This window comes from Rhinoderma darwinii, chromosome 3, assembly GCF_050947455.1.
Source record: "Rhinoderma darwinii isolate aRhiDar2 chromosome 3, aRhiDar2.hap1, whole genome shotgun sequence".
NCBI classification, from domain to species: Eukaryota; Metazoa; Chordata; class Amphibia; order Anura; family Rhinodermatidae; genus Rhinoderma; species Rhinoderma darwinii.
The window spans coordinates 131,221,452-131,245,173 of NC_134689.1; the positions used below are offsets into that span (position 1 = coordinate 131,221,452).

At 41.7% G+C, this 23,722-nt stretch overlaps 1 protein-coding gene across 1 annotated transcript in view; it reads left to right on the forward strand.

The window, feature by feature from the left end:
- WASHC4 (WASH complex subunit 4) overlaps positions 1 to 23,722 on the forward strand; it is a 109,721-nt gene that overhangs the window by 51,731 nt on the left and 34,268 nt on the right. The window contains exons 7-19 of the mRNA XM_075856759.1: positions 11,781 to 11,863; positions 12,160 to 12,202; positions 12,320 to 12,423; positions 14,963 to 15,083; positions 15,286 to 15,409; positions 15,491 to 15,618; positions 17,678 to 17,838; positions 19,793 to 19,919; positions 20,448 to 20,573; positions 20,703 to 20,810; positions 21,400 to 21,546; positions 21,628 to 21,707; positions 21,887 to 21,992. Of these exons, the coding sequence (XP_075712874.1) occupies positions 11,781 to 11,863; positions 12,160 to 12,202; positions 12,320 to 12,423; positions 14,963 to 15,083; positions 15,286 to 15,409; positions 15,491 to 15,618; positions 17,678 to 17,838; positions 19,793 to 19,919; positions 20,448 to 20,573; positions 20,703 to 20,810; positions 21,400 to 21,546; positions 21,628 to 21,707; positions 21,887 to 21,992 (1,458 nt within the window). The remainder of the gene's footprint in view (positions 1 to 11,780; positions 11,864 to 12,159; positions 12,203 to 12,319; positions 12,424 to 14,962; positions 15,084 to 15,285; positions 15,410 to 15,490; positions 15,619 to 17,677; positions 17,839 to 19,792; positions 19,920 to 20,447; positions 20,574 to 20,702; positions 20,811 to 21,399; positions 21,547 to 21,627; positions 21,708 to 21,886; positions 21,993 to 23,722) is intronic.

A 23,722-nucleotide genomic window follows, 5' to 3' on the forward strand; every position in this document is an offset into this window, starting at 1 on the left:
GTGGTGTCATCTAACAGTCTATGGACCATGGCAACATAGTCATCCTGGTCCATGACCACAATGTTGCCCCCTTTATCGGAGGGTTTTATGGTTATTCTATCATTGTGACACAATTCATCCAATGCTATTCTTTCCATTTCACTGAGATTAGCTAATGCTCTTTTTTTTATCTGGTCTGATTTTCTTCAAGTCAGCACATACTAGCTTGACAAAAACGTCTATATGGGCATATTGTGAAAATGGTGGGGTAAGCCTGGACTTAGGACGTAATGAGGAGAAGGGACCAACTGCTGTAATGGGTCCAAATTCATTTTCATATAGGAGAGTTTCGAGATCTCTCAGTGTATTCTGTTCTGTACTGTCAGTTCCTCCCATATTCAGGGTATTATTTTTAAAGTATTTATATAAGGCCACTTTTCTGGCAAATAGGTTCACGTCCTTGGTCCAGGTAAACTCATCATACAATGGAGTGGGGGTAAAGGATAGACCCCTGCGTAGAAGTGTCAATTGAGAATTATTTAACTGAACAGAGGAAATATTAAACACTTGCATTTGATCACTCTCAATATGGGTTAGAGACATAGATGGTACTGCTGTTAGGTCAGATTCCACCGTGGATTCGTGATTCCTAAAAAAGGAAAGGTGTTGAGTGGGCCACTTGTGTGGGTCGTATTGCCCGTAGGGCATTTGCTTACTAGAGATGTTTGACTTGAACCAGTGCCAGTTGCACGGGGGGTTAGAGGTACACTTGAAGTAGCTGATACAACAGGTACCGAGAAAGATGATAGTGAGGCAGAGTGTGAGGAAGTAGTGGCATTCTGATGAGAATGGCATTTTGTGTTGGATCTGGTTTGCACCGTACTTCGTTTAGAGGAGTTAAATCTATTATTAGTATTCTTACGTTTAGTACCCGGTTTAGAATTAGGAGATTGTGCCGTCTCGTCAATCCCAGATGCCTCTGAATCAGAAAAATCAGTAAAGATTTGTACACGTCTGGGGTTGTATTGTGAGTGTGTCTTATATGTATACGCTTGACCAGTGTCAAAATCCCTGCGGTCTCTGACGTATTTGCGATGCTTTCGCTCTTTTATCTCTGTCTGCAATTTCTCAATATTTTTTTGTAATCGGGTTTCACAATTGTTAAATTCAATCAGGGTATTAAATCCCTGAATATCACCAATTTCTTTCTCAAGTTGCAGAGCGGTTTTGTTATAATCACGCTTCTCAAAGTCCAAAATGTATTGTAGTAATTTCAATGAACTCTCAGTTAGGAGTTCCTCCCACCCCTTAATGAATTCTGGATCACTGCGGTAGGAATTTGGGGTAATATTAATGCGAAGACCCCTGTATACGATTTTTTGTTGTATATATGTCTCTAGACTGACAATCTCCCAGCAAGATCTAATATATTTCTGGTAGTTTCTCTGCAAATCCCTGAAGGCAGTATGTATGTCAAATTGATGCAGTGGTACGTTATCTCTAGAGAACACGTATGCTGCTTCTGCGGAGAGTGTTTCTGAATTGATTTTCTTATTCAAAAAACCTGCCATAATCAGAGTATAGTGTGTATATATATATATATATATATATATATATATATATATATAATTAAATATATAGAGTGGGTCCTGGAGATTGGGTGATTAACCCTGCAATTTAGCAACAAATACAATGGAGCGGACCTCAATAGTTGGTGGGCGTGCAACAGTTAAATTAAAAAAAGGCTGCCTGCCGGCAGAAATAAGCCCTGTTTTCCAACCATTATTAAAGAGTAAAAATAAAAAAGTCTTTATTCAATTTGCAACAAGGACAGACTACATGAAATTTAAAAGTTAATGTCCATTTCTGACAGCAATTAGCACAGTGCCAGACGTAAGAGCTCTGTCTAGAAAGGGTTAAGTACCACAACCACAGAGTTTGTACCTAGAATGGTACTATTACTAATCACATTCTTTACTATCCCATCACTTTTCTCACTTTGTGCCTCTGTGCACTTATCTATACACTCATCGGTGACCTATTTCTTGTATTATAGTAATGTTATAATTATATGTACAGCGATTACCATCAAGCAGCCTGGTGTGCTTGTGCACTTGAGTGCTGTTCATTGGTGGCATCTAACTAGTAAGTGATTGGTGGCAGAATCGGTCAATCAACGGAGGAGGAGGCTCGGTCCTCTATTCCTCCTTGGATAGGCTATCGACTGATTGTGGACACATGTTCAGCTAGTTGCAGTGAATACTTAATGAGACTGACACCGCCGCTTGCTGTCATTGGCCCCGATACCCCTGAGGACGCTACATCGTAGCGAAACATGTCGGGGGGGGGGGGCTTCTACCTTTATTTTAATAATTGTCCTATTGACACCTTTGAATCTAACTAATAACTAACTGCATGTAGCGCTCTGTGGTTGTGGTACTTAACCCTTTCTAGACAGAGCTCTTACGTCTGGCACTGTGCTAATTGCTGTCAGAAATGGACATTAACTTTTAAATTTCATGTAGTCTGTCCTTGTTGCAAATTGAATAAAGACTTTTTTATTTTTACTCTTTAATAATGGTTGGAAAACAGGGCTTATTTCTGCCGGCAGGCAGCCTTGCCTTAAATCCTCTATCTCGTATTTAAAACGTTCTGCTTCTAAAGTGGAGGATGAATTGGCTGGAAAATGCTCTGATTTGGAAGCGGTTTATGTTGCAGATCCCTCAGATGTTAATAGGCAAAACTTGCTGGATTCTGGGAGACTATATCTGCTGCTCTTACAGGAACGGGGCTAATCGCAAACAATTTTTTGTTAAACATACTCAGTTCGAATTTGGCAGCCAGTCCAGTAAACTTTTGGCTTATGTACAGTGAAGGAAATAAGTATTTGATCCCTTGCTGATTTTGTAAGTTTGCCCACTGTCAAAGACATGAACAGTCTAGAATTTTTAGGCTAGGTTAATTTTACCAGTGAGAGATAGATTATATTAAAAAAAAATATCACATTGTCAAAATTATATATATTTATTTGCATCGTGCACAGAGAAATAAGTATTTGATCCCTTTGGCAAACAAGACTTAATACTTGGTGGCAAAACCCTTGTTGGCAAGCACAGCAGTCAGACTTTTTTTTGTAGTTGATGATGAGGTTTGCACACATGTTAGATGGAATTTTGTCCCACTCCTCTTTGCAGATCATCTGTAAATCATTAAGATTTCGAGGCTGTCGCTTGGCAACTCGGATCTTCAGCTCCCTCCATAAGTTTTCGATGGGATTAAGGTCTGGAGACTGGCTAGGCCACTCCATGACCTTAATGTGCTTCTTTTTGAGCCACTCCTTTGTTGCCTTGGCTGTATGTTTCGGGTCATTGTCGTGCTGGAAGACCCAGCCACGAGCCATTTTTAATGTCCTGGTGGAGGGAAGGAGGTTGTCACTCAGGATTTGACGGTACATGGCTCCATCCATTCTCCCATTGATGCGGTGAAGTAGTCCTGTGCCCTTAGCAGAGAAACACCCCCAAAACATAATGTTTCCACCTCCATGCTTGACAGTGGGGACAGTGTTCTTTGGGTCATAGGCAGCATTTCTCTTCCTCCAAACACGGCGAGTTGAGTTAATGCCAAAGAGCTCAATTTTAGTCTCATCTGACCACAGCACCTTCTCCCAATCACTCTCAGAATCATCCAGATGTTCATTTGCAAACTTCAGATGGGCCTGTACATGTGCCTTGAGCAGGGGGACCTTGCGGGCACTGCAGGATTTTAATCCATTACGGCGTAATGTTACCAATGGTTTTCTTGGTGACTGTGTTCCCAGCTGCCTTGAGATCATTAACCAGTTCTCCCCGTGTAGTTTTCGGCTGAGCTCTCACCTTCCTCAGGATCAAGGATACCCCACGAGGTGAGATTTTGCATGGAGCCCAAGATCGATGTCGATTGACAGTCATTTTGTATGTCTTCCATTTTCTTACTATTGCACCAACAGTTGTCTCCTTCTCACCCAGCGTCTTACTCATGGTTTTGTAGCCCATTCCAGCCTTGTGCAGGTCTATGATCTTGTCCCTGACATCCTTAGAAATCTCTTTGGTCTTGCCCATGTTGTAGAGGTTAGAGTCAGACTGATTAATTGAGTCTGTGGACAGGAGTCTTTTATACAGGTGACCATGTAAGACAGCTGTCTTTAATGCAGGCACCAAGTTGATTTGGAGCGTGTAACTGGTCTGGAGGAGGCTGAACTCTTAATGGTTGGCAGGGGATCAAATACTTATTTCTCTGTGCACAATGCAAATAAATATATATAATTTTGACTGTGATTTTCTTTTTTTTTTTTTTTATATATAATCTATCTCTCACTGGTAAAATTAACCTAGCCTAAAAATTCTAGACTGTTCATGACTTTGACAGTGGGCAAACTTACAAAATCAGCAAGGGATCAAATACTTATTTCCTCCACTGTAGTTCGTCAAAACTCCCAGTCTCCTTCCATCCTGAAAATGAAGGGGCACGATGGGGGTATTCTTAGGGATAATGTGGGAATTGCAGAACGGTTTGCGCAATATTATAGAGACCTATACACCTCTAGGGTGCAATTTGATATGACGGAACTTTCTAACTACTTGGATGGTGTCACCTTTCCTACTCTGTCAGAGTCTGATAGACCGGTCACTTGAGACCGATATTGCACCATGGGAGGTTGCGCGTGCACTTCAGGACTTGGCAAAGGGCAAATTGCTAGGCTCGGATGGGATACCTGCCGAGGTTTATTGTAAATACTCTGAAATATTGACACCTGTTTTACTTTCCATGTTTTTATATTCACACACAGGGATCACTACCTGAATCACTAAATGATGCCACTATTGTGATTTTGCTAAAACCAGATAAGGATCCTTTAGATTGCGGATCATATAGGCCAATCTCACTCTTAAAGGGAATGTGTTGCCAGCAAAACATGTTTTGTTTTTTTAAATTAAACATTTAGTGTGTAGGTGATTAAACATTGTTCACATTTTTTTTATTTTTTTCACGAGTCAGGAAATATTATAAATTAGATTCTAATTTATTATAATTCCCATTGCTGGTCACTAGATGGAGCTATTCCCAAAATTGCAGCATTGCATGTGGTAAAGCAACCACATTGCTTTTTGCTGCAAAATTGGGAAAAAAGCACTCGCTCTAGTGAGCTCTGAGAATCCCCCCTCCTTTATCCTGGCTAGTGCCGGGATAAACGAGGGGTTTGAACGGTCTAACCTCCTACACTGTGTGTCGCCATTTTTTGAGCTAACACACAGTGTAGAAGGTTTACATACAGTAGTAAACACACACAAACCCGAACATACATAGAAATCTCTTACCTGCTCCTGCCGCCGCGGCTCCCTCCGGCCCGCCCGCTCCGTCTGCTGCCGCTGGTCCAAGTGCACAAGTCCGGAAGCCGCGACCGGAAGTAGTAATCTTACTGTCCGGCCGCGACTTCCGGTCCACAGGAAAATGGCGCCGGACGGCGCGCATTTCAAATTGGACTGTGTGGGAGCGGCGCATGCGCAGTTCCCATACAGACGGCGTACACAGAAGTGGATGGGACGGGACCCGTTCGCAGTCCCTATGGGACTGTGGCTGCCGTATTCCATGTCTGTATGTGTCGTTAATCGACACATACAGAAATGGACAAAAAAATCGCAGCCCCCATAGGGAAGAAAAAGTGTAAAAATAAGAAAAAGTAAAACACAAACACACAAATAAATATAAACGTTTTTAATAAAGCACTAACATCTTTAACATATTAAAAAAAAAATTGTGATGACACTGTTCCTTTAAACAGGGACTATGAAGTCCTCACTAAGGTATTGGCAAATAGATTAAATACTGTAATATTGAACATTATCCACCCTGATCAGTCAGGATTTACGCCTGGGAAATCAACATCCGATAATATCCGCAGGGCTCACATAGTAATGTAAATTGGCTTAGCCCTACGGATAGTCTGGGCCATGGCCTCATTAGACGCAGCTAAAGCGTTTGACTCTGTCGAATGGCCTTACTTATTATCAATATTGCACCGATTTGGTTTTGGTCCCATGTTCATATGCTGGATATCTACGATATATTAATCCCCCAGGGCCCAAATTTTGGTAAATGGACTATTATCCCCATATTTTCAATTGGCACGGGGTACAAGACAGGGTTGCCCTTTGTCACCCCTATTGTTTGCGATGGCCATTGAACCGTTTGCTCTGTTTATACGTCAACATCAATCATATCATGGGATACAATTTGGTGGTAGTGAAGACAGAATTTGCTTGTATGACGATGACCTGATTCTTTTCATGTAGACCTAAGGATACCTTGCCAGCTGCAATAGACCTTATAGATAGGCTTGGGTGATTTTCTGGATTATACATAAACTGTAATAAAAATTATTATTTTTTTTTTACCGTTGCAAGACTTGAGTTAGGCTCCAGTAGAAAGTGGACTTAAAGTAGTGTCGAGTTTTAAATATTTGGGTATTGTGAGGAGTAGGGTCCCTGGCTCAGAAATGCGTAATAATAATTATCCTTTCTTGTACTATGTGAAAAATAAGTTAAAAATTTGGAGTACGCAACCTTTGGTGGTTACCGGACGCATTAACTTGATAAAAATGATGATCTTCCCCAAATGTCTTTATATGCTGGAACACATAGTAGTGCCTATACCGTTGTGGCTCTTTAAAAACGTACATGCTCTCTTGCTTTCTTTTGTTTGGGGCTCAAATAGGTCGAAACTTAAATTGACTTCACTGCAGAGGCCTAAATTATTAGGTGGTACATCACTCCCAGATTTCTACCTATACTATTTGTCGGGCCAATTACTCTCTGAACACGTGGGTTAGTTTAGATATTCTACCTAATAGAGAACATTCTCTTGCTTTTTATTTGGATATGCTCACCTTGTGGCCTGTTCTGGAAGGTATGCCTCGTTCTCGGAGGACGTTGCTACCATTACATAGAATTGTTGCGCAGGTATGACATGCTACAAAGTTTTTGATCTCACTCCATGGTATTGTTGCTGAGCAGTCTTTGTGGCATAACCCTTCTCTGGTGCATATGACGGCCTTCTTAGATCCAGTTTTGGATAGGACATGGGGTGAAATGTGTCAGGGATTTATATACAGATGGTGTTGTGTAGACATTTGAGCAGGTCCTGGCGGATTTTGATATCCCCAGGGATGCCTTCTATAAATTTTTACAGATTCGACACGCCCTACAGTCTCAATTTCCTCAAACAGGAAGGGTTATGTCTAATTTTCCCCTCATTGGGGTTTTCAAATCGCAGGGCCCTAGAGGTTTAATTTCGGCTATCTACTCCTTCCTCAACAAACCAAATTGGCGGCTGCTCCGTTGGTAGTAGAGGCTAAGTGGAAAAATCTTATTCCTGACATAGATCCTGAGATATGGAATGATATCTTACACTCTCACATTTATTGGTGTCCCCAGCTGCTAATAACAGAATGACACAACTTTTCATTATACATCAAAGTTACTTGACACCAGTCAAGCTCCATAAAATCGGTAGGTTTCCTACCACTGAGTGTCACAGATGTGGTGCTCCTGGATTGGATTTCTGGCATATGATATGGATGTGTCCATGGATACAATCGTTCTGGAAATATGTTATAGCGTTGCTTAATGGGGTTCTTCAATTTCAGTTTCTCCTCGATTATGTTTATTTGGGACTGTATCTGAGGATCTATTGTCTAGTTATACTAGAATATTTTTGAGGGAGGTATTGTTTATTGCTCGCAAATCCGTAGCCCTCTGATGGATGGGCCCTAGACCACCTACTCTTAGTGGAAATCATTGGTCAATTCCATGCTCTCATATGCTTGATTGTTTTATAGGCATAGGGCATGTGTGGAGAAATTTGCCAAAGTCTGGGGTCAGTGGTGTGATTCGCCGCTTACACAGTTCGCCCCACATAGATATGTTAATCTTAGAGATGCTCTGTTAACATAAGGTACCACCTACTGAGAGATATGGTTAAAGAGGCTCTGTCACCTGGTTATAAGTGCCCTATCGCCTATATAATCTGAACGGCGCTGTAATGTAGATAACAGCAGTGGTTTTTATTTTGAAAAAACGATCGTTTTTGAGCAAGTTATGAGCAATTTTAGATTTATCCCAATTCGTTTCTTAAAGGGAATGTGTCGCGAATTAAACTTTTTTTTTTTTTTAAGTGTAGTTACTTATTTCTATTATATTTTTTCAAGTTTTTTGCTGTACTTTTTTTTTTCTTCCATATGGTGGAAAGTATTAAAAATCAAATAATAATTTGACATGTTTTCCTATGTTGGCCACCAGGGGGAGCACTTCCCAGAATTACAGCAAGGTGAATAAGGCAAAGCAACCTGACTCACAGCTGCTGTAAATGTGGGAGAGAATCTCACCCCCCTTCCCACAAGCCCGGAAAAGGTGTCTTCAAATTGCTAAGCAGTGTCCGGCAGCCATTTTGGGTGTGATTCTGCAGCTGGCAGAAGCTATAGGACACACCAAAAGGCTAAGTGTATGTTCACACACTTCCTAAACAAAGGGAAAACAGCTCCTGATTTTCAGCCGTTTTTGGAGCTGGTTTTCTATAAAGTCAATGAAAAACTGCTCTAAAAACGTCCCAAGAAGTGATCTGCACTTCATTTTGGTGGGCGGCTTTTTACGTGCCGGTTTTGGAAAACGACCACGTAAAAAAACGCCCTGTTGGAACAGAAAGCCGTATTTCCCATTGAAACAATGGGCAGATGTTTATAGGCGTTCTGCTTCTGATTTTTCAGCTGTAAACATTGTGTGTGGCCTACACTTAGGGCTTATTCAGACGAACGGGATATACGTCCGTGCAACGCACGGACCTTAATTAGTCTATGGGGCTGTGCAGACAATTGCGTGATTTTTACGCAGCGTTAGTCCGCTGCGTAAAAGTCACGACATGTCCGTTCTTTGAGCACCACGCACCCATTGAAGTCAATGGGTGCGTGAAAACCACGCATGTCGCACGGAAGCACTTCCGTGGGATGCGCGTGATTCGCACAACAGCAGTGAAAAGGATGAATGAAAACAGAAAAGCTCCACGTGCTTTTCTGTTTACAAACATCCAAACGGAGTGTCATAATGATGGCGGCTGCGCGAAAATCACGCAGCCGCGCATCATACAGGGCTGACACACGGAGCTGTTAAGTGCCTTTTGCGCAGGCAAAACGCAGCGTTTTTTGCATGCGCAAAAAGCACACGCTCGTGTGAATCCAGCCTTAGGCCAGGTTTACACGAACGTGTGCATTTTGTGCACGCAAAAAACGCGGCGTTTTGCGTGCGCAAAAGGCACTTAACAGCTCCGTGTGTCAACAGCATATGATGCACGGATATGTGGTTTTCGCGCAGCCGCCATCATTATGACACTCCGTTTGGATGTTTGTAAACAGAAAAGCACGTGGTGCTTTTCTGTTTTCATTCATCCTTTTCACTGCTGTTGCGCGAATCACGCGCGTCCCACTGAAGTGCTTCCGTGCGACATGCGTGGTTTTCATTCACACATTGTGTGTGTGTGTTTTCTCGCCGCTGATTCTTCAAAACAGCTGATAAGCGGCTATGAAGTATCAGCGGCGCCCGTGCACACTCAGCTCTGTCACACACACGGGAAAAGCCTTAAAGGGGTCGTCCAGGAAAACATGGCGCCGCACCTGTCCTCAGGTCGTGTGGTATTACAGCTCTGTCCTATTCACTTCAATGGAGGTGAACTGCAATACCAGACACAACCTGAGGACAGGTGCGGCGCTGTGTCTCCAATCCGGACACCCCTTCTGTCCTGAGATGACCCGACGGGGGAGGCGGGTGTCAGAGCCACCCACCGCCATCACTGCAGACAGAACCACACAACTACGGCATGAGGGCAGGGCTTGTCCTGAGTGCACTGTCTCACGAGAGCGGCGGTCTGTGAGAGAGAGAGAGAGAGAGAGAGAGAGAGACAGACACACACACACGCCTTACCTGCAGTGCAGCTGGTCTTCATGATGGCGCCTGCTATCTCCCTGCAAACAGCTGCTGTGCTGTGTGACTGACCTGCGTCTGCGCAGGACAGAGCAAGAGAGCAGAAACAATGGAACGGCTCCCGTTCATTGACTCTCATGCACTGTAGCTGCCGTATTCCACCTCTGTATGTGTCGTTAATCGAAACATACAGAGATGAAAAAAAAATGGCAGCCCCCATAGTGAAGTAAAAGTTAGAAAAAAGTAAAACACAAACACACAAATAAAATGTATTTTAATAACATACTAAAAGCAATATTATATTAAAAAAAAATTTCCCCGACACCCGTCCTTTAATGACCAACTGGGCGTGTCTTTTACTCTTTACCAACTGGGCATGGTGCAGTGAAAGAAGCTGGGCTGGAACAATGAGAAGTGTATGACACCATATGGACGCCATTTATTTATTTCAGTTACTTATATAGCGCCAACATATTACGCAGCGCTGTACAGAGGTCCTCTTTTTTACTGTCCATTGGGGCTCACAATCTAAATTCCCTACTGGTATGTTTTTTAGAGTGTGGGAGGAAACCGGAGTACCCGGAGGAAATCCACGCAAACACAGGGAGAATATACAAACTCCATGCAGATGTTTGATTTGAACCCAGGACCCCAGCGCTACAAGGCAACAGTGCTAACCACTGAGCCACCGTGCACCATGACATCAGGCAATTCTGAAAGCGGAATCCCTGACCCTGTTGCCGGTGTTTCCGCTCCAGGAGAAGTCGGTGACTTCACTGTGTCCATATATGGACACAGTGACGTCAGGCACTTCTGAAGCGGAATCCCCAATCCCCGGCCACAGCGTTGCCGAAGGTGTGGCCGGGGATTGGGGATTCCGCTCCTACAGGGAGCAAAAAAAATACCCTCCTCCTCACATGCACTTCGCACTGTGAGGAGGAGAAGGAGAGAGAGCGAGCGACGGAAGACACGGCCGTCACTTGGGACACATTCCAGTGATGGCCGTGTATTACCTGGCCCCATAGACTTTCCCGGGCCGTCAAAAAATCGGTTGTGTAAATAGCCCCATTTGGTGTCTATTGTTCCTACCGTCGGCCGGGAATCCCTGTCATGTGAATAGGGCATTAGTAGATTTTATGCTAGTTTATTTTAAACTGTCCTGAGTTACCCGAGATAATGTGGCACCTATGAGGTCCTGTTGAATATAACATATTAACATAAAATACCAAATCAACATTGTGTTAAACGCATGTCAGACATTTATGCTGCCCTACCTGAGGGCTGCTTAAACAAGTGACATACATGCTGATTTCAGTGTGCAATCGCTTAGTAATGTTATGTAGTTTCGTAGTATTTAAATCTTATACTTACAGCGCACGGCCAGCGATGCAGGGCTCCGATATATTCATGCGACCCCCTCCAGGCGCTGATTCACACTTTTTTCTCTGTATTACTGTGCATAGGGAGAAAAGTGTCAAACAGCGGCAGGAGGGGTGTGAATATAGAAATATACTTGGACTCAAGCCCTACTTCGCTGGCCATGTACTGTAAGTATAAGATCTAAATATTCAGAAACGACAGAACATTACTAAGTGATCGCACGGTAAAATCAGGGTTAATGTCACCTGTTTATGCTGCCCTCAGACAGATATAATGACCAGATATAGACACACACACACACACACACACACACACACTTATTCTCAAAAAAAGTCACCTGAAATGTTATGTACACTTTAAATGTGTGTATTCTGTACTAGTCATTCATGTAAAATGTTTGTTTTGTTTTCTTTCCAGGAGCTGTCCTGTTTTGTTACAAGGTGCTATGAGGTGGTGATGAATGTTGTACATCAGTTGGCTGCCTTGTATACTAGCAACAGGTAACGCTTGTATCTTTGTTTTTAAATGCGGATTTTCTGCAGATTTCACCCTTTGCATTGCAAAGGATAAAATTAGTTTTTTATGGCCATTTTTCAGGTTATAAATACAATGTGTTTTTTATTCCCACCACTTGAGAATGGTTCTGTAAACCCCATTGACATGTATTATTGTTTGTTGAGGCCTTTCAGTGTGAAAATTTACTATGTCTGAATGCCTAATATATGTAGATTAATTTGTACATTGTAAACAGTCTTTGAAATGTCTTCCCTATGCTCATCATTATGTTATTTTACAGGAATGAATCCAAGATCATCGAGACATCTGGAGTTCATTTCCTGGTGAGAGGCTCATCTGTATTTTTTTTTTGTTTTTATTTTGGATTTTTAAGTGTTTATGCCTTTAGCTGTAATTTGAAAGCCCTTTGCCAATTGAATGCATGTATTATTTTTCCCTAGACTATGTTTGAGCACCTGGGTGAGCTGCTCACTGTTCTGTTAACCTTGGATGAAATCATTGAAAACCATTCCACTCTGAAGGATCACTGGACTATGTATAAAAGGTAAGTAAGGATTTATTCATAGAGGAAATTGCTTGATATCTGTTAGCTTTCATTTTCTGACTTAATAGACCTATAACAGACGTTCTGTATCACATCTCTTTGCATGCCTGACTATATGATTTTTGCAGTATGTCGAGCCTGGGCAAATCCCAAAAGCCATGTAGTCCATACTTCTAGAAAGTATTGCCTAACTTTTAGATGTCTAACCAGAATCTTTTTTTTTGCTTAGTTAGGGGCCACAACAAACACGTGTATAGTTCCAGTCACTAGAGGGCTGACACGAAGATTAAAGGGGGTTGTACAAGATAAGAAACAATGGGTCTTTCTGGTTCGTATCATTGGGGGATTTCTGCATGTAGTCTGTCCATTCGGTCATTGCTTCCATGGACCAGGGAAAGTTTCTTTGTGCTGGGGATGTAAGGGATGCGTAGCTACACGTCCCTGTTTGCCAATCCCACAGGCGCTTCGAGGTCCCCCCTTATCGTTATTAATTGGTAATGGTTCGACCTGGAAACAGCCTCCTGTTTCTTCACCAGAATTCTCTCTGTAGAGCTAGCACTTCTTCGAGCTAGGGGAGTTTGTCACCCCCTACATTCTGATAGTCTTTGCTCAGAGAGGACAACGTAGCTGCTATCCGGCTCACCCTGGATAACCTTGACCCAATTCGGTTGGACCAGCAGCCGTTACAAGTCCTGTCTATTCCCTTTGTGGCACATTTAGCTCCCTGGGCTTAACCTTTTAACACTGGACCAGCAAGACTGGGATCGGACCTTGTGAAAGGGCTCCCTCTCCTCATCAATCTCTGCATAAGAGTCCTCTGCATCATGGTGGTCTGGATTGAGGCTATACGCTTTTCGCAGTTCCACTTACCCTTCATACGGCGATTCTCTCCTGGTGGAACCGCACTCCAGACTCCTTGGACCAAAAAATCTTTCTGCACGGGTTGCTCACACTGCCTGCCCTTATTGACTCCTGCTTGGGACCTCATCTTGGTTCTAGATATTTTGCAGTCTGCTCTATTTGAGTCTCAATGAGAGTTTTCCCCGCCTTTTCTGCAAGGTGGTTTTCCTTGTAGCTGTAACCTCCATCCAGTGGGTTTCTGAACTGGTGGCTCTGTCTTGCCGCTCTCCGTTCTTGACTCTTCTTTAGCATATGGCTCTCTGTACTGTAACCTTTTTCTTGTTCAAGGAGGTCTCATTTTACCTGGGAAGCATTCTCTTCACAACTGGGATGTTGTCCGCGCCTAGCGAGTTCACACTTCACTCACTACTTCTGAACATTGGATTCCTTGTTTGTCATCCCAGAGGGTACAGGGAAGGGTCCCGCAGCCTCTAAGGCTATTATCGTCCATTGGAATTGGTAGGCTATTCCTGAGGCCTACCTCGTCAAGGGTAGTGAACCCCCATTCCGGATTACAACTCACCCTACTAGGGCAGTTGAAGCTTGCTGGGCTGTGTGCCGTCAGGCTTCTGCTCTTCAGGTGTCCAAGGTGGCTACCTGATCTTTTTTTGCATAGTTTTGCTTCTGCCTATTCGCTTGGTCGCATGATCTTGCAGCATCTGTGGAGTAGGTGACCATGTGCTTTCTTCTTTTCTCGCCCCTGGGGATTGCTTTAGACCGTCTTACGGTCTGTATCCCCCGATAGTACAAACAAGAACTTTTATTTTTTTGAGTACCCGCTGTAAAATTCTTTTATTGTCAAGTTCCACCCAATTGTTTTTTTTCAAGGTGTCATGGTTGTAAATTGGAGGGATTCTCCTCCCTGGTTCTGATTACGGTTCCTTACCTTGTTTTTTTTTTTGTTTTTTTTTTTTGCTTCTCCTACTGCTTATAGACAAACTGAATTAGCTTATCCTGTAGGAGGGGCTAGCACTTTTTTTTAATTCTTAGTATCTAGCCCATAGTCACAACAGCATATACCCACGGTCTGTATATCCCAATGAACTGAACGAGAAAAGCATTTTACGGTGAGTACTCAAAAATGTGGTTTGCTTTTTTTCCATATACGGGACCCCTTGTCCATGGACTGTCTGCTTTTGCAGCTCAGCCCTATTCATTTGAATGGGACTGGCTGAAATACTAGGCACAGCCAATGGACAATTGTGTTTTTTCTTGATATAAGCAGGCCATATTTTCTAATCTCATAGTACATTTTAAGTGTTGTCTCATTCTACACAAGGTCAAATTGGCTTCTGGAGTGTACAGAGCATATATGTGTCACTAGCCTGCCCTTTTTTTTTTTTTTTTCTTTTTCCTTTTTATTTCTTTTTTTTTTTAACTTTTTTTTCATAGTGAAGTTCCGTTTCTTTTTCATTATCCACTTTACAATGTATCATAATGACTGTTAAGGGTATGTTCACACGCAGTGGTTTTCAGATGTTTTTTGCTAAGCGTGTGAACGTAGCTTTAACTGTTTAAGTAATCTTAGTGTTTCGAGCAATTCTTTAGTATTTTTCTTCTACTTTGCTATTCTGTAAAATGTTGATTTGATTCGGCTTGTTCAACTCTTTTTACCAAAATGCATTAATTTACCTCAAAGGTTATTAAAGTCAGTACATCATAACCCAGGGAAGTTTGGGATCCAAGAAGACAAACTGAAGCCCTTTGAGAAGCTGCTTTTAAAACTAGAAAGCCAGTTACTTGACGGCATGCTGTTCCAGGTACTGTGACCTAACCGGGAAACCTGTAGGTTTTGTAGGGGTTTTCTTTAGTGTCTATATTACAATAAGCACTATCTTATAATGGTATTGTGATTAAATATACTGAACATTTTTTCCCATGAATTATTTTCATAATGTACTGTGGATTGCTTGAGTTTTTTATGGCTGTGCAGTTGCAATATTTCCTTCTCCTGCTTTACAGGGCTGCGTTGAACAGCAGTTTGACTCTACCAATGGTGGTGTATCGGTCTCAAAGAATGGGATTTTTGCAGAAGAGTTTGCACATAATATTCGCACAATATTTTCCAACGTAGAAGTAAAACTTGGTACGTCCGTGTGATAGAGTTAATATCGTTTTTCATCTTCTTGGTCTGAACGTTGACTGATGTGTTTTCTCTGATCTCTAGGGGAAGCCTCTGAAATTGATCAGCGGGAAAGATATGTGGGACTGTGTGGACTGTTTGTTCTTTACTTCCACATCTTTCGTACAGTGGACAAGAAATTTTATAAATCCCTCCTAGATGTGTGTAAGAAGGTATATACTATATTACTGCGTGATAATTTGTTTGGTTGGGCCTTGAGACAGTGGCCCCATCAGCCGGGACTTATTCCACCGCATTAGACCACTATTGTTTCATTCTCAGATGGCATTGGGAAGATATTTGTGTACAAGTGAGCCAGGCTGTACCATTTATTCATTTGAGCTGTGGGCATGCTCAGTTACTGCATAGTAAAAGTGCAGAGAAGTGTAATTTATTCTGTTATTACCTTGCACATAAAGATCCTAATAAATGTAATTGGGTTAAAGAGGCTCTGTCACCACATTATAAGTGGCCTATATTGTACATGATGTGATCGGCGCTGTAATGTAGATGTTTTTTGTTTTTTTTAAGAGAAACGATCATTTCTGATGGAGTTATGACCTATTTTAGCTTTATGCTAATGAGTGTCTTAATGGACAACTGGGCGTGTTTTACTTTTTGACCAAGTGGTTGTTGTACAGAGGAGTGTATGAGGCTGACCAATCAGCATCATACACTTCTCCCCGTTCATTTACACAGCACATAGTGTTCTTATTACATCACTATGTGCAGCCACATAAACACACTATAACGTTACTGAAGTGTCCTGACCGTGAATATACATTACCTCCAGCCAGGACGTGATGTCTATTCAGAATCCTGACACTTCTGTAGCGTTTGTGTGATATTTACAGCAAGGCAAGCGTAATCTCGTGAGATTATGATGTAACCTGTCATTTAAAACGAGATTACGCTTGCCTTGCTGTAAATATCACACAGACGCTACAGATATGTCAGGATTGTGAATAGACCTCTCGCCCTGGCTGGAGGTAATGTATATTCACTGTCCGAACGCTTGAGTAACGTTATAGTGTGTGTATGTGGCTGCACTTAGCGATCTAGCTATATCGCTATCTGCAGTGTAAATGAATGGAGAGAAGTGTATGATGCTGATTGGTCACTGATTGGTCAGCGTCATACACACCTCTGTATAACGCCCACTTGGTCATATAGTAAAACACGCCCAGTTTTCCATTGAGAAACTCATTAGCATAAAGCTAATATAGGTCATAACTCGGTCAAAAATTATCGTTTTTCTAAATAAAAAAACTGCTGTAATCTACATTACAGCGCCGATCACATTATGTAGAAGATAGGGCACTTATAATGTGGTGACAGAGCCTCTTTAAGTAAAAAAGAAAATGAACATATGTCTAATATACTTTCATCAGCTTTTGAACATTGTTTGACCGAGAGAAATGCCTGCAAGGGAGCTAAAACTAATTAAAAAAAAAAAAAAAAAAAAAAATCATCAGGTTCTGCTTACCAGTCTGGTTGTGTGGTGCCTTGGTGTTTCTCCTATTATAATCACCTGCCCAATCTGACATTGGGTGTGTAGAGATACTAATGCGCAGGGTGGTAAAGTTGCTTTGGCAAGCGTATGATGTTGGGGAGTATCCTGCACGTGTCCTATTTTTAATTAATAAGACCCATACACTATATGGGCGTTGTACAGTTGCCTTGTGTACCACGAAGGCAACCGTACACTTGCCTTGATGTACCACCAAGCATTCACTTGTGTGTCTACATGCCCGATGTCAAATTGGGCGGGAGATTGGAACTGGAGGTGCTTTTTAACAGTTGTCAAGGCAGGCCCTGGTCACACACCGCTCAAAAAGTTTATTAGCTGCATATTTTTTGTACCGCATAGTGTCATTTAAAGTGAACCTACGCTTAAAGGAACTAGTGCAGTGATCTAGCAGCTGCGGGATTTTGAAAGTTGATGGTGTATCGGACTACCGACCATGATTTTATGGCAGTCTAGTTAAAGCTGACTGCATACCCCTTTAGTCCGCATTGGATGGGAAGCTGCAGACATTCTGCTAATGCAAATGTTAGGTAATTGTTATAATAGCGATTCTTGGGACTTTTGCAATAATAGCTAATAAATTTATGTTTATATTAGCAATGTATGACAATAATACACATTGCAGGGCTTCAGAGGCTTTCAAATCCCTCACCTTCACTCTATGTATCTGTTTCATTATGGTTTTTCTTTTATCTGTGTTCTAGGTACCAGCAATCACATTAACAGCCAATGTAATTTGGTATGCTGACAATTTTCTAATACAAAAGGTTCCGGCTGCTGCCAAATTAATTGACCGAAAGAGTATACATTCCATTAAGAGTCAGAGAGAAAGCTACCTTCAAACCAAGGCTCAGTCTCTAACCAAGTAGGTCTGCCAAAGAAAGTTAAAGCGGTGGTTGTTTTCGGGTACGTTTAAAGTGTGTGATAAATCAATAAAATAAGTATTAGGCCTCATGCACACGACCGTGTTTTTGCGTCCGCAAATCCACGGGTTAATTGCGGACCCATTCATTTCTATGTGGCCATACCCACTATCAGTGTTTTCACGGCTCTCCGCATGTCCGCACATCCGTGCCGCAGAAACTCCGGACATGTCTTATTACGGGCCGCAAATGCGCTGCGGACATGCCAATAGAAGTCAATGGGCCCGTGGAAATTGTGGATGCACCTCCGTGTGTCATCCGCAGTTTGCGGATTTGCGGAAATGTTGCTAGGCGACGACCGGGAATGAGTTCTGTCGTCATCCTGTTTTACCTAGGCTTTTTTTTTTTCATCCGCATTTTGCGGATTACATACGGATGAACTGCGGATTACATACGGATGAACTGCGGAGGACATTCCACGGAACACGGTCCTGGAATTTGCAGACCAGAAAAACACCACGGTCGTGTGCATGAGGCCTAAGTCAACTGGTTCCCCATCATTCCGGTTCCCCCTGCTGTTTTCTGTTGCTGTTCTGCAGTGATGGCGCTCCAAATACATACATGTGACTGATGCAGCCAATCATTGCGCTTGGCTGTGATGGTAGCACGGTGGGCACGTGACTGCTAAGAACAGTGATTGGCTGCAGCGGTTGTGTGTGGGTAGTTGGAGCTCACTTACTGCTAGACTGCAACAGAGACTGTCAGGAAGCACTGGAGTGGTGGGATTTTTACCATGTGAGTAATATTTTTTTTTGTTTCATCACATGAAGTGCGTATAGCCAGTCTTAAATGTGCCTGACAACCCTTTTAATGTCTCATACATTCAAGAAATAAAACCTTGTTTTATGTTACTAAACTATCAGAGTTTCTATTTATTCAGTTCTTGTATTGTCTTAGCTATATTTTATGTGCCATTAAAGGGTTATTCCCATTTTATACATTTATGGTATATCCAGAGGATATGCCATAAATGCTTGATAGATGTTGGTCCCATCTCTGGGACTCACACCTATTCTGAGAACAGCGGGTCATGCGACCCCCGTTTCTCTTGGTAAGATGACCCCAGATTCCAGGCGGGGTCTGGGGGGAGCCTGCTGCTCATGCGTGCGACTCTCTCGCCATTCTGTTCAGCGGCCGTCATTCCAGGAGAAACTCCTGTGGATATGCCATAAATGTCTAAGATGGGAATAACCCTTCAAGTTAAAATTACTTATAGATAAGTTGTTGTTTTTAAGAGTTTAAAGGGTTTATCCAGAATTAGAAAAAAGGGTCTACTTTTATCACAGCAGCAGTTCCACACTTGTCCATGGGCTGTGTCTGGTATGGCAGCTCAGCATACCAGACACAGCCCAAAAGTGTGGTGCTGTTCCTGGGAAAATAGCCGTCCATTATTTCTAATCCTGGACAAACGCTTTAAGTATCATAAGGTTGTGATGCTGTTCATAAACTTGGTCCTGGTCTTAGTTTGAGTAGACTTGAATCACACATCTTTTACTAGTAGTATGCAACATATAAAGTGACATTTTACACATCTATACAACCTGCATTAAAAATAAATAGCTGTAACCCGTCTACTTTATCAGGGGTCCTAGATGCAAAAGCCACAGGGATGACTTTCTTTGTTTAGGAAGAGAGAATAGATAGACGGCGCACATCCAACATTAAACACTTGCTTTTTGTTTTTTTATTGTATCTTTACAACTTGAACAATTAAGTCAACATTTTTTCCATACAAAGTTTTGGAGACCTCACTTTCGTTACCAATGGCTGCTTCTCGTTGTACAAACATTCACAGAGCCTTCCATGTACAGAGAATTTTGGGTTAAGAGGTGGTATAACTTCAACTTTTTGTGTTTACTTGTTAATACTTATTTGGGAATGTCTGTTTCGCTTTAGAGACGTCCAGTCATACTATGTTTTTGTAAGTTCCTGGATGATGAAAATGGAATCCATATTGTCAAAGGAGCAAAAAGCTGAAAAGTTTGCTGAAGATCTGACCAACAGATGTAACATATTTGTACAGGTATTTAACCTGTTACTTCTAAGGTTTTCCTAATTCTATTTATGGATTGTTGTAGAAGTCTTGATATTAGTCCAGAATCACACACACAATTTGATGTAGTTTTTAGCTTGGTTTTTTTAGTTTTTTTTTTTATAGCAAAACACAGAAGTGGACACAAGAAAGAGATGCATCAGTCATGTTTTTATACATTTCCTTCCATTTTCACCCACTTTTGGTTCAAGAAACAGTGTCAAAAACTGGCGCAACAACTGCATCAAAACCGTGTGTGTGATCCTGGCCTTAATATTGCACAAGCCAAGTCTAAATTTATCATCCACATCTGTAACCTGGAAGGTCTTTAACACTTTAGAGATGAGTTTCATCTTATAGTTGTCTTTTTATGCTACATGAAATGGATGTTAATATTAAATGTTTGGAACCAGCAGTTATGTTTTATAATCTTTCCCTGCAATTGTTATCTAGGAAATTAAATTGGATGTAGCTCTTAAAATCCATCATTCCTTTATGTGCTTGTGGTTTATCTTTTAGGGGTTTCTTTATGCCTGTGGCCTTAGCAACATCATAAAAACAACAATGAACTTGTACATGTCTATGCAGAAACCTATGACGAAAACCTCAGTAAAAGCTTTGTGCAGACTGGTAGAGCTTCTCAAGGTAAGCCTGTTTAAAGCTCAGTATGCAGCTCAGTTTAACTAAGGCAACATTTTGGTAGTGGTTTTGTCCATTGGGATGTTCCTATCACATATATTTTCACCGCAAATAACACCACTGTCTTTCATCTAGGCTATAGAGCACACTTTCCATAGAAGAAGTACGGTGGTTGCCGATTCTGTATCTCACATTGCTCAACACCTTCATTATCAAGCACTCGCTGCTATCGCTGTTGCAAAGGTAAAAAGTGTTGGATTTTCAAGCTCTCCATTATTGAGGCTCATTTGTGTGTTCGCTTTCCTCATTGGGGGTTTAGTTGCTTGTAGTTTTTAGTTCTAGTCTATACTTGCTGTAAAAAAAAAAAAAGTGCTCTCTATTTCATTGCACAGATTTACCAGTGAGTTTCTGGTTGGCTACTGCTTATACACAGCAGCCGATCTGAAGAAGCATCGCTCCAGTGAGTAATATAGGGGGGAGGACCGAAGCCTTGGCCTTTAATAAACCAGATGGTGGGTTTCAGACTAACCCTGGCTCCTTGTAGACCATGGATCTAAGCCGCAGTCATAGGTCATAGTTATACCTTTATCTAGCAGAGCAAAACAAAAAAATGCTAAATCTAAAAAAAAAAAATAGAAGGTAATGACGTGGAATTTTGATGACCAAATTGCACTTTAAATAAAAATATAGAGAGCGATTTGTGAAATGATTACACCTTCCAGCCAATGGCTTTTTCTTTGGTTTCCTTTCCTGAATCTGGGAAGGATTTTTTTTGATATGTCTTCATTATTCTACATTTGATATATTTTTTTTTTCTGTTTTATTCATGAAGAAGAGAGTCGTTTCTGACAAGAAATACAGCGAACAACGTCTGGATGTTCTCTCTGCCCTGGTCTTGGCTGAGAACACCTTGAATGGTCCTAGTACAAGGCAGAGGAGGCTTGTTGTTACCCTAGCGTTGAGTGTGGGCACACAAATGGTAAGAATCCTGTGCGGTACATTCACCCCTGAAAGTGGGTGACCCCATATAATAAACCTGCTATTACTCATTGTGTTCTAGAAAACCTTTAAGGATGAGGAACTTCTACCCCTGCAGCTTGTTATGAAGAAGCTGGACCTGATCAGTGAACTGAGAGAAAAGTATGTCCCATTGCTCCTGTTTATTCTGTAAATGTTTTGTCACCATAAAGGCTTGACATTAGCAGTACTGCATTTCCTATAGGTTGATCTATTAACCGTTTATTCTTGTCTTGTCTGAGTGACCAAGGCAAATCTGTGACTTACAGCAATCTTATGGTGGTAATGTTACCTTCTTTTAGAGTCCGGGCACAATGTGACTGCTGTTTCTTGTATTGGCATCGAGCAGTGTTTCCAATTTATCTAGATGATGTGTATGACAATGCAGTGGATGCGTCCAGGTTACATGTGAGTAACTACTTCTAATACTGTTATAATGACTGTTCTGTCCATGGAGCCGGGAATAGAGATGTATTATCACTTATATTTTGGTTTCTCATGGTCGGTTTTCATCACAATGAGCTCACACGCTATAATGGGTTAATTTACCCATTTTCCTTCACTTTACAATGAATCAGTCAGGGTCATCTCTTAATATCTACATACATGTTACAATAGTGTGAAAAGAAGTGCGGCTTTCTGGCTTCTGTGTAATGTTTATTGGCCGCCCCAATATTGCACAGATTACCATTAATGGAAAAATCTAATTGCAATATGCCTGGTCGTCTTAGGGCTCGTCCACACGTAGCGGAATTGCTGCGTATTTTCCATCCGGAATTACACAGCAGAGTACAGCAGCAGCATAGTGGATGAGATTTAACAAATCTCATCCACACGCTGCGTAAAATTTCCGAGCAGAAATTCACCTGCGGTGCGTATTTTTCAATGGGGCCATTCAGACATTAAGTGTTTTTCACTCATCGTGTGTCGGCTGCGTGAAACTCACTGCATGTCCTATACTTATGCGTTTTTTTGCGCATCACACACACCTATAGAAGTCAATGGGTGCGTGAAAATCATCCGTGTGCTGTCTGTGTTTTTCACGCACCAGTTGATAAAGAAATGAGGAAAATATAAAACACCTCCCAGTTTTTTTTGCTGACGTAAAAAACGCAGACACTCTTTACACGGAACTGCAACGCAGGAAAAATGCTGCGTTTTTTTTTAACTCGGTTTATAAATAATAAATAATAAAGTGATACATAGATATGATAATCAAAGCATACTGGGTGACATACAAGAAACCCATTCTTCAAGTAACAAACAAAAGAACAGCATTGATCTCCTTGTACATATAATCATGAGATAAGGATCAAAGATACATGTCACAACGCAAAATGCGAAAAGCACAGAAATAAGAAAAAATAAAACAAAAGAATAAAGCGATAAAACACATTTCAGGTCCAATCGACGTTCGCATACAGGCAATGCATCCCCACAATATTATGCCACAAACCCATACCATATCAACCATTAGATATCCCATCCGGAGGTCAGGAAACACTAAGGTCGCCCACGCCAAAAGATGTATGAGGTGATATTCACCACCGGCCCCACACACTCAAACTTATGCTGACAACCCCGATGTTGGTACACCAAATTGATAAATGAGACCACAGAGTTAACCATAGTCTTCCATTGAGAGGCTGTAAGGGTAAGGTCACCCATCCATCGGATGACGATAGCCTTCCTGGCCAAGAACAGGGCCTCACGTAAGCATATACCTTCATAATGAGACAACGCTGCCTTTTTTACGCGCGCAAAACTGACACATTCATGTGAATAAGGTCTTAGACTCTGTTTCCACAGGGTGTTTTCTTCAGCGTTTTTACTTAAATTTTGTTGTGTCATTATGTGGTGCTTATTTGCTTTGAAAAAACGTTTTTCAAAAACCACATGAGTTTTGTGATACGGTTTTCAGTTGTGCACCTTTTACAGGTGAAGCACATTGAAACAATAAAAAAAAAAAAATTCAGAGCAATTAGGAAGCACATAAACCCGGGGGAAAAAAACGTTTAAAAACGCCCGGTTAGCCTTACTGTACTGCCTCATCTAGGTCTCTAAGAGTACAATAGAGATGTCAGACTCTGCTCATTTTGTCCCAGTCTATACAGCAAAGTTGACAAGTGAGCTACAGA